Source organism: Rhea americana, unplaced genomic scaffold, assembly GCF_003343005.1.
Source record: "Rhea americana isolate MKP2758 unplaced genomic scaffold, rheAme1 scaffold_4, whole genome shotgun sequence".
Lineage (NCBI taxonomy): Eukaryota > Metazoa > Chordata > Aves > Rheiformes > Rheidae > Rhea > Rhea americana.
Window position 1 is genome coordinate 11,555,484 of NW_028186534.1, and position 11,821 is coordinate 11,567,304.

The 11,821-nt window shown below is 37.4% G+C and overlaps 1 protein-coding gene across 1 annotated transcript in view; it reads left to right on the plus strand.

Moving 5' to 3' along the window:
• The first annotated feature begins 11,495 nt into the window (after nt 1-11,495).
• The window catches only part of MRGBP (MRG domain binding protein), a 5,931-nt gene continuing 5,605 nt past the window's right edge, over nt 11,496-11,821 (plus strand). The window contains exon 1 of the mRNA XM_085314271.1: nt 11,496-11,571. Within this exon, the coding sequence (XP_085170397.1) occupies nt 11,496-11,571 (76 nt within the window). The remainder of the gene's footprint in view (nt 11,572-11,821) is intronic.

Here is an 11,821-nt window from a genome sequence, read left to right on the forward strand (position 1 = left end):
TTTGAGTCCAAATCCAAACTTCATGGCTGAAATCTATCCCAGTAAGAATATAATCCAGAATATAAATCTAGACTGTAATTGAATAAAGGAGGCATTTGGATTTGCATCCCAGATTGCCTTTTGTGCCTCAGTCTTGCCACTTAAAATCAGTGAACAATCCTATTCACTTAATATAAACTAGTCGGAGTGGATGAAGATTGAAGACAGGTAACAGTATACTAAAAAATATGGTCATGGTCCTCAAAGTGGGAGACTGGTAACCTGTGAGAAGACTAGAGAACAAAACCATTCATGCTGGAAAGCATTACTCCTCTGTTCTATCATGTACAAAGTTTAGAGGTATGTAGGTGTTAGCAGAGGTAGTTCTTCAGACATGAGAAAGGTGGTGCTGCAGAAGGAAAGAAATGAAACTCTGGAAGAGCTTTAAAATGCATTGGGTTTCAGGAGATAAGATACAGGCATTCAACTTCCACTGTCATCAGCAGGACTACATTTAACTGCTTGACAGTTCTTAAAAGGAAAATACTCTTGTTTATGTTTAAGCCTGTGTTTAATTATTTGCAATATTATACAGAATTTTGAAAGAAAGAAAAAAATGTCAGAGCATATAAAGAAGCAAAATAAGTAGTTTGCATTAACCTTTGGTTGTACCCGTTCTTGAAGAGGACTTGAATTTGTCAGTCCTGTAAACTCTGAAATCCACGTAATCACTAGGTCAAGCCAGGAGGATTAAAAAGAGTTTTCATTCTGAGGCTGAATGCAAATGCCCCAAAACCTAATGAGGATTCTGAAGAACATTCAGGTTTCCAGGTGTTGACACCAGTAGAGCTTACAAAGCAGCAAAAAGACAGCTGCTTCCATCCAAACAACATCATTTTGAGATCTAATATTTGATCCCACTTATCTCAATTATAACCTTTCATTAACTGTCTAAAGAAAAAACCATTATAATATAATCTTTTGGCAGAAGACTCAATTTAACAGTAAACTGAAAAAAAAATCAAGACTCACAATGCAATAATAGTCATAATGAAAAGCTTTTTCCCTCAGCCGCTCTGTAATTATAAGAGGTCACAAAGTTATAAAATTATATTATCTTAAATAATGATCAGTGATCTTTTGCAATGTAAATAGCAATTGTTATTCTGCACTGAAAATTAAAATGAATAGCTAATTTAGGGCTTGGGTGACAGGAGAAGTTTCTTGTACTATGACATGTTATGGATATTAATATCTCTTCTTAACAGGTTTTTATTTTATTTTTTTTTTGTCTTACCTTCTTAGATATTTGAGGAACACAGTCAAAAGATCTCTCAAGCCTGTCTTGTGGTCTAGGCAACTTAAATGTCTTGGACAGTCCTTGCCCTACTGTAAATCCACTGAAACTGCTGACAGAATACCAGCGTGGTCCTCAAGGAGGTTTTCGTCTCTCTCTCATATGTTTTGCAACCCTATACCTAGAGCTGGATTTGGATATGAAACTGCCCAAAAAAACAAATAGCTTAGTATGAGGGTTTGAATTAGATCTGCTTGCAATTCATAAAAATAGGATAAACCAAGAAAGCGTTGTGTAAAACAAGTAATTACTTGGTATGACTTGTACTCTCATACAGATACCGCATCTCTTCCTGTTTGCACTAGTGTGCATCAGAAGTAATTCCAGTGACTGTATTTAGTATATTTAGTCCAATGTAATAAAACATGAGATCATCATCATGCTTAACTGTCATTTAAAGTGCCGTACATTCTTAACTAAAGAGTAAAGGGAGTAGCATATGCTATATACTCATTGCTCCAATAAATTTCTGTTTTTCATTTGCAGGAAAAAAAAATATTTATCAAAAACTTCCTATTAGGAAGCAAACGGCTCTTGAAAAGATCTGAAAAAAATAAAATCTAAAAGAAACTTCAGCTTTGCTGGAAACCTAATACTACAGCCAGGAGCTTCAAATACCCATTATCAAAGTGAGTTTTACAAATTGGTCTGGAAGACAAGTACAAAGGCACCTAATCAGCAATTATATCTAATAAAACTAGTTAGAAAAGCTTTGAATGAGCCTATCATGATCATAGTGAGAGTAAACAGAAAATGTTCTGAATTTGAACAAATCAGACAAAATCCCATCAGGTTGCAGAATATAAGGTAATATACAAAGTGAATGGAGGCAATATAGGAAAAAATAGAAGACAGAAGTGGATTATTTTTCTTAACAACTGAGCTAAGTTGTCCCAAGAAGAGTAACACAAAAAAAGTCGAAGTGGTGAATGCAGCTTTTTGTGTTCTTGAGTTCCTCTTCCACAACAGATTTCATATGTTGAGGAAAACTCATACATTGTCTATACAATTCCTGCCTGTATTGAAGATAAAGCACTTTTCTGTATGTGGTTACATCATCAGCAGCACACCTTTTATCTGATGCTATTTTGTAAGGATGGAAAGATCCCCCTTTCACCCCACCATCGATCAAGGAGAGCATTCAGATGGGACCAATTAGACTCCTTCCAAATGGAGAGAAATTAAATAAATGCAGTAGTAAGGATCTTAAAAACACTTTTTAAAATTGCCATACACAAATGGGGAAACACTGCCAGTTTTCTTGCAGTGTCCATGTATGAATGCCAGCACATATCATCACAGCTGGACCGTGCAGGAAATGAAGTGTTATGTTGTGCAGGACTACAGCTTCTGGAATAATAACATCAAAATCACTTCTGAGGATGAAAGTTATACAGCAGTAAAAAGATGACAGTCTTGTTAGTCCCAGGCTTATGTCCACATTCATGTTCTATCACTTTTTGTGATGAAAATCCTTCCCATTAAAAAGAATTATGAAATCATTTTAAAGGAGATCATTTAACAAAGTGAATAATTCAGCATTTAAAATTTGCTGCATACTTTATTTTTTCCACTCCGTATTTTAGGTCTTTCTCCTCTTTGACTAGTGAGCATCTGGCTTTCAGAGAGAGCAATAAAAGGGAGGAGAGTAGAGCAAGATATAGAGAAAAAATTGACAGCAAGAGAAGGAAAGTATAAAAGGGAATTTCTGTAAAATTCAGCTAAGTAGATTTGGTGGAAGGTTCTTGCTCTCAACAGAGCTGGATGATTTTATCCTCCAGTCGAGGTTAGATGGTTCTTCTAAGGTCAAAAGCATCAAACAACATTGGCAGATGAAAGTACTTTTTTAAAGTTAAATTGTAAATATTTTCTAGTGAAGACTTAGTCATTCAATTGAAAAACTGTGGTGATTATGTTTAACATCACCAAAGTAGAGAGCACTTCAGGTAATGGCTTCCAGGGAGGGGAAATAAACATCAGGAATAAAGCCATTGTTTTTATCTCGTAAATAATTATTATCATTGCATGAGCAGGCCAGAATTCTGGTGCGCAACGTTAATAGGCATTATTATGGTTCACCTGAGCCCCAAATTTCCTACTGTTAAGTCAAAATGCATTTTATTATTTTCTTAAATACATTATGCACTATCATATGGCAAGATGTGTAGGGATTCCACATGAACTTTCATCTGCTTCTAAAGGTGAATTAAAAAGAAAAACTTACAAAAATCAAAGATACAGTGTGACTGAGTAATTCATATGTCAGGACAGCTGATAAACCTAGGGCTAATTTAATGCCTCTGAAGTCCCTGAAGAAAATTACAAGTTTTGATATCTCTTAGCCACAGTAGCAGAGAGCTAGGAAAAGACTGTATTCTGAAAACCATGGAGTTAGTTCTAATGAATTGTAAGTGGCAAATTTAAATCAAGGACATCAGATTTTCCTTTAAAGGTTTATAGTCTCTAAAATACTGATTTAAGGCATGTTATTTAACAAAAATATTCTACAAACAGGATGACAACAATAGTTAATAAATGCATTGATTTTGTGTGAATAAGGGGTTCAGCTTTGCCTCTATCTCACCCAGCCAGATTAAGAGAGACCTTGGAAAATGTGAAAACTAGACAGTGAGGGAAAATTAAAAGAAAGGAGTCTTATTCCTTATTGCTTTGTCCATGCAGTAGTGCTATAGGACCTTCAGGACCCAAGATGTACAGATAGGCGTAGGGTGGTCCAGAGCATCCAAGAGCTCTGATGGTCCATAGGAAGTTCTTAAATTACTCATCTTCAACTCCAAAAGGACGATCTGTAGCAAATAGTACTCCTCTATCCTCCACTCCTAATGGCTTCCTAAGGGCTGATCTAAAGTCTTCTGAAGCAAGGAGAAAGTCTACAGGCATCAGGACATTCTGTATCAGCATTCCCTTTGGGCAGTGAAGGTCCTCTTCTAAACAGTAAGGTAAGAGAAGTGTGAGTGATTCAGATCATCAGTAAAGAGGGTTTTAAGAATATGTAGGAGTGAGAGATACCTGATTACTCTCTCTTAGACTGGAGGATGAGTCAGTAGCACTAGGGTGTGTAGATGGGATCCAAAGGCAGCCTAAGCATTCCATGCACTTGAGCATCAGCCTCCTGCGCTCATCCTCTTGTTCCAATATATAAAGAAATATTTAGTGAGCTTTTAAAAGCATGCCCCCCCACATTATAAAATCACTAAAGATATTTTTTGTATAAGTTCTCACATAGATATGTGATGAAGTTATCTATTATGAAAGAAATTCAGGCCTGCCTACCATTTAGAAAATTGCTTACATCTGATACTTTACCTCTGATAGTGTGTCAAGGAGCACAAAGCCAGCATGAATGACTGAGGCAATTGAGAAATCCCACACAAGAGGAGAAGCTCTGTCTCCTTCCAAAAAGCATACAGTTGCAGCTTGCTGGTAAAAACTGTGAACTGTGCTAACCGGCTTTGTCACTAACATGATTATGCAAAGTATACTGTAGTGATAGTGTTGCCCTGCCATCACTTACAATGACATCTGCTGTCTTTCAATTTTATGTAATTTTCAACGAATTTTGGTCTGTCAGGTTGCCCTACCATAGGATTCATGTGAAAATGAGATCCTTATTTTAAGCAAGTGATACAGTTGAAGGAACGGGAAGTGTTAAGGCTGCTATCCATTATGCAAAAGGGAGGAAGATTATTGCAGAAATGCAGAGAGATAAAATGGATTTAAACGTGCAAGTTTCAGTTACAGCCATTCCAGAAGAAAAAAAATGAGCCTATTCTAAACAAGATGTCTGTAAATCACAGCTGGCTTGGAACACCCTAACATATGTGTTCACATGGGAATTATAATATATATGTAAAATTGCTTACAGATGTGACCCAGCAAAAAATGTGCTCTGCTATAAATCCTGCTTGGAGTTTGGAGTTACACTCACTTCTACTAGTTTTAAATAGAAAGTTTGGGATAAAGATTACTAAACAAAATAAATAACTGAGTCTGAGTAACTTTCAAGGTGGACAGTGATCTTAGCAAAGTGGTAGAGCACATTGAGCAAGCCAGCCTGTACCAACCCACTACAGACTCTCCCATCACCAACAGCAGAGCATAATGTAATACTTCTAATAGGAAACAGTGCAGAAGGTAGTAATTAAAATTGTGGAGTGCAGTAAAGAACTACTGAATCAGTGAGAAGGTTTATGTAATTAAATCTCTAATGAAGAAAATGCACATAATTTCACAAACTTCTTAAGCAATACCTTATCGGTGTCATTAACATTTACATCAACTTATATGATCTTTGCACTGTTTAGAAAATCACTGAGTTATGGCATATAAGCAGTAATGCATCGCAATGAAGTTCTGCCTGCTGAATCAGAAAACAAAAAGTCACACCAAGTGTATCACTTCATAATAAGAGGTATTGCATGTGTTTCCTTGATAATATTATCTGTTGCTTTTTATAGTGGTACCAGCAAAATCTTTTTTAATAAAGTATAGTCTTACTGTGAATGCAAAGGTATTAAAAGAAGGAACTTCCCCAAAGATCATGAGGGCTAATGTAAATTAGTGCACATTAGAAATTCTGAATTCTAATTGAGCAGAGACAACAAACAAATTGAGTTTGAATGCCAGCTCTACCTTCTTATGGATACTGAAAACATCCTAGAAGTGCTGTGAGCTAATCATTAGTCTCTGCTTAGAAAGGCGTTACAGAAGAAAGAAATTTGTCAGTTAAAATGGCAAGCAAGATACTCTGGCTGCAACATTATTACTGAGATAAATAGGCCAAAGTATTATAAGGGGCAGAAAGAGGGAAAAAACAGTGTTCTCTTAGTGAAGGCATTGTAGACGACACAAAGTCTTCCAGAGACTCCCTCTATAAACATTGCATGCTGGCAAAGGGGACTAGAGGTAGGATACATATATATCTGCATTATACTGTTCAGTAAAAATGTTAAGCACTACTGTAACCAGCAGGAAAACCAAGGCAGGCTGCCTTAAATTCTCCCCTCATGGGTGGCTTGCATCTGCCTTCCAGCCTTAGGAGGTGCTGTGGCAGCACAGGCATATGTGCAGCCTGTGAAAGCTTACGATTTCCTTCATGAATGACAATGCTAGGCAAAAAAACTGCAGAACAAATTGGATGACAGACTATCTTTGCTATGAAAGATAGGATTTAAGAAAGCATTCCTCATATTTAAGTAATATATTTATATAGAGATGGCAGCCAAAACTATGTTGTCTGCAGCTTTAAAAAAATATATATATTTACTTGAGCTTTTTTCCTCCTGAGACAGACTAGGTACGCAAGTGGTGAAAACTGACGTTTTACTGGCCATGAAGAGGAAACATTTCCATGCTCCACATCTAATCAAAATGCTTTAGATTTCTGATATGACTTCACGCACTTATAATGCACATAGTATTAATTTTACTATTAGGTATCTGTATAAGGCTATAACTAGACAAATGGCTTGACCTAGAATGACAGTTATGCTACAAGTAAGTTTTGTGTCTTGTCTTTTAGAAGAAGACCAAAATACAAGTCCTTTAGTAAAAGGAATTTTTTGCATGCTAGAGATGGATGATTCAATTTACAGTAAGTGCTTTGGGAAGAAAATAACAACAGATTTGTCCCTGACAAGATACATTGCAAAAATTCTCTGAAAGAAAGTCTTGCCATGCAACAAGTAAGGCACAACTGGAAACAGTATTGTGGTATTTTGCTAACATCAGACAAGTTCAGATTTTCATTGACAACTTACTCATCTTAGTCCTGAATGGCACTGCCGACATATCTTCATTGCAAGCCGAATTTCAAACTAAGCTGTAGTTACCACAGCTTTCTGTACCCACAGCATCGCTGCGGCAGCAGTTTGTTCCTAATACACTATTGTTTGCCTACGCACTGGATCCATCCTAGGAAGCAATCTTAAACATTACCAAGATGTTGTACCCTAACGGATGAAGCTGCAGGGAACTTGTGTGAATACTTCCAGGTATTCAAAGTAGAAATTCAGAATTAGACCCTAACATAATCTCCCAAATCATCAACTTGCGTATTTTCCTCAAGATTTGAATGTGCCTTTGCAAAAATCTGCTGCCACTCTTGGCCCCAGTGAAGAGCTGAGTATTAAGTGCTGTTTTTATTTAGGAAACAGAGTTGTCAGCTAGTCAAGTTTAGTGCTTTTCTGTCGTCCTTCTCAAGTCTCTTTATGTTTATGCAGTTTCAATTTTTATATTTAAGAGTAGTATTTTTGTTTTGAAAGCTAAATAAAAAATAATGTCTCAGAGAAAAAATGATCTAGAGAATCCTGATCACAACACTGAAATTGCCAAGAAAGGGAATTCCAGTAGATTTATGCTAACCAGCTGAGATAGCAAGGCTTTAATGTGATATGCAGTTTAGGTTAAATCAACAAAAATCATCTTGAATAAAGCATGCTATTAAGTCTTTTTGTTCTGATTTGGGATAGCCAGGCATTAATGAATTAATTCTTGTGTTCTCCTTAAACTGGTTCATCCTAAATTCATTGGTTCTTCTTTATGCTTCTTTGCAAGTCTGGGATATAAAACTGAAAAATCAGCAAGATGGCTTTTCCTTTCCCACTCCCAACTCTGCACTGGGATGATATTTTGAAAGCTTAACAGTAGCAGTAATGAACACCTCTGTGCGTGCTTAGAGATGATTATTTGCACTGTTTTCAATCAATTTTTCTAAGGCTTGCCATCTGATGCCCATCTTTTATCTAGCCTCTCTCTGCTGGGAGAATGAACACAACAGATCACAAGGGAAAAGTTCAGTTCAAGAACATATGTTTCAGCAAATAGAATGTATTCTCTGTCTGACAGCTGCTTCGCTCTTCTTCACTTTTTTTTTTTAATTTGAATTAAATGCCATATTTTTGCCCTTGTTAGAAGTCATGGAGGCTTGGTCTGAAAGTGAACTCCCTGTTCTCTGTTCCTATTTGAAACAATGAAATACACCTGTATGCTAAGAGCTTGGGTAACTGCAAAAAAGCTGGAGAATATCTCCCAGCTGCCAGCTGGAAGAGGTAGTGCTGCTCTAAGGGGCAGGATGATAGGACACAGATCAGATCAAAAGTCCTCTTTTCAGGAGGAAATGAGAGAGAATGTAATTTTTTTTGAAATACTGAAATATGTCATGGCAGTGAGATCACTTCTCTTGCAGGAGTGTTTACTGAACTGAGAGTAATTTGGTGCATGATTGGGCCCAAAGTTCATGAAAAAGGTTCATGTACTTGTGCACGTAAATACTATGTATGGGCATAATACAGTAACTAATGACTTGGCCTGTCATTAAGAAAAAGCAGCTTTGGCTAGTGACGCACACCCAGCATTAGGTGGCAGTGACTTCTGAGTGCGTGCCTCAGCTCCAACACTGAGCCCTGTCCATGGTCTGGAGCAAACTGATAGTTCTGTTCTCAGCTTCTGTAAAACAAAGCCAGTAATGCTGTTCAGAGGTCTGTTGAGGTTTCATTCACCTATATCTGAAAAATTCTTTGAGATTCTCTATTGAAGATGTCCTAAAAATATAGCCAGGCTATGCTACATAGCAAAGGCTAGGTAGATGGGTCTAATACAAAAGGATGTAGATGACCTCCTTTTTATAAATGTTCATGTGGCATACCAAAAATTATCCAGTGTGCAGAAAGATTTTTTTATTGCAAGGGTACTAACACATGGTGTTCTAAAATAATGACAGAAATAGTTGTAGCCATATTGCTTATCCCAGAAATCCAATGTTTCCAGAGAGAATGCCAAATGCTAGGCATATTTCTCAGTTGTTCTGACTGTGATGTCTTACAAAATATGAGACCATCTCTCCCGAGGGACATAATATGATCTAGCAAAGGACTGAGCACCCTTAGTTGCTACACTAGTCAGACAGATTTCTATTGCTGAAAACAGCCCAAGGTGTAGTAAAAAAAGGATAAGAACTAAACTGTACATATCCTACATTGTTGATATCTGCTTAAAACCAAAAGTAAAATTTAAGACTGGACAAGAGAAGGAGAGAAAAATTGTCAAAATCTGGAAAATCTGATCAATGAAGGAAAAGACTTTTTTCTGAAATTTAGAAAACAGAAAAAAATTAACTCTGATTCTAATCCATGTCGTGTCTGTACATGACATTATTATAATTTCTATATGTTCTTTCTAGAGGCATTGAAAGAGAAGAGAACATTTTGAAACAAGGAAATGTAATTATTTGCAATTGAAATAGAATAGCAATCAGTTTATGCATATACTCTTCCTGTTGAATTAACATTATTCTACTAAATTAAATTATTTTCACATGCTATTGTACTTTCAGAGGTAGCCATATGTTTTTCACATTTCGTTTCACATGCTACTTTTTTTAATCATCAGAATTTAATGACATAAAAATTGCTATCTGAGTTGACACAATTATTCCCTCTTGATAATAGTCTTTAAGTAGAAACATAATTTGACAGATGAGAGTGCTGAAACTCAGTGTTTCATACAGACTTAAAAAAATAAAAACTTTTCATGCAAAACTTTGAAGACTAGTCTATGGAGGAACAATTTGTCTGCTCTATAATTTATTTGCTTTTCTTCTTTCTTGTTCTTTTCTATGCCTAGAAACATTTGTATGAAAACAGGAATTTAGTTGTTCAGGAACTCATTTATTCCTGCTGTGCAGTCATCATAGGAAATCATAACCCTCTCTTTTAATAGCAAATTACTCTAGGTAGCAGCAAAGATCAAATAAACATTAGAAGATCTAAGAGCCATATTAGATTTAATACTAGATTAGATTTAGAGGGCTGGATTTAAATGGAAAAGTATGCAGAGTTGATTTCAAAATCAGCAAAGTCTTGTTGATACATATTTTTTGACTTAAAATGAGGAAAGTATTGTCTGAGCTGTTCAACAGCAGGTTCATCACAGCCAGAACATAGATACAAAGATGACAGTAGACAGAAAAAGTATTTCTGGAGTTTCCTGCAGTCTTGACTGTGGAAAAGTCGTCCTTGCAAGATCTCTGTCATTCTGGATGGAGCGCTCACAGAAACAGTTATTCCTGGAAAATTTCAACAGCATGTAAAACAGACTGCGGTGAGAGATACCTTTCCATTTTGAGACATTAGCTGGAACCTGGATGGAAATATGAATTTGTGTTCAGGAATTCACATCCAAGACTCTTACCACCAAAACTGCCAAGACTTCAGACATGAAGTTTTGGGTTAAACCCAATTCACATACTCACTTAATGTTAGATTAATCTGTTTTAGATGTCAGCACTACTTCAGGCCTCAAAGAATGACATGAGTTAGTTAATTCTTTAGGTATCAAAGGTACTGAAAGTTTTCCATTTCAAAATTTCTTTTTCGTTTCTAACTTTTTATTATTAGGATGATTTGCATGAAAACATCTTTTTGCTTGTGAGCTTCTGCCCCCACTGTTTTATTATTCACTTGGAATAGTCATTCTTTATATATGATGTCATTGTTATTTGCTATTGAAATTATTTTAATGTCACAAAAAGGATTAAGATTTCAAGTGAAGAGTGAGCAATAGGAAAACCTGATCACCTAAGCAACAGAAGTCCTGTTTCATGCCTGTATGTCTAATAATACCTAAGAAGGAGGAAAAAAAAAAAGGAAAAGAAAAAAAGACATCACAGAGGGAATGATACATACCCTTTTTTCCTAAATGAAATGTTTTCTATGCCATAAAAGACTGGAAAAGCTGGTGGGTTCTGCATTTTTTTAACATTTAAGGCATAATTATTTGTTAAGCATCAATGACAGGTTCAAATAAAACGATCCTGTTCTGACAACGATTAGCAGTCTGGGGGCTTGGTGTACCATTCGGGATCTTTCCCTAGTGTAGCTCGTGTTTGGAAGATTCTTTTGGAAGATGTTGGGAATAGGGGTGGCCTCGTGAGTGCTCGGGTGGCCGAGGCTACAGCGACATGGGGTCCAGCCTCAGGTATGCCACGAGCTCTGTCTCTAATCTTGTTCTGCTTTCTCCCCTCCATTTATCTCAGGCTGCAGCTCTTCAGGTCACTTAAAGCTGAGAAGTTCCTACTGCATCTCTAGCTCCTCCGCATTTTACTCCAGTATCAATATTACTGCTTTAGGGTTCTGTCAAAATGAGGGAATGGGGCCAGAAGGGCCCTTTGGGGCGTCTGCGCTGCCCCAAGAAACCCCAAAGCTGTTCCCCGCTTGGTGAAAGACCTCTGGGAGGCACGAGGCGGCATAACCCGTCCCTCACGAGGGAGCTAAGCGGGCTGCCGCTCGCGCTGTGAGCGCCCCGCAGCCCGCCCCGGAGGTAAACCTCGCTCGAAAGCTGCCTAAAAACGGTATTCCCCCACCCCCTTCCCCAACTCGGCCCACCCAAGGCCGCCTCATCCCGCGGCGCCGCGCCCCGAACAGCCGCCGCGCGCCAACCGCCTGCGGCGCCTCAGCGCGCCGCGCG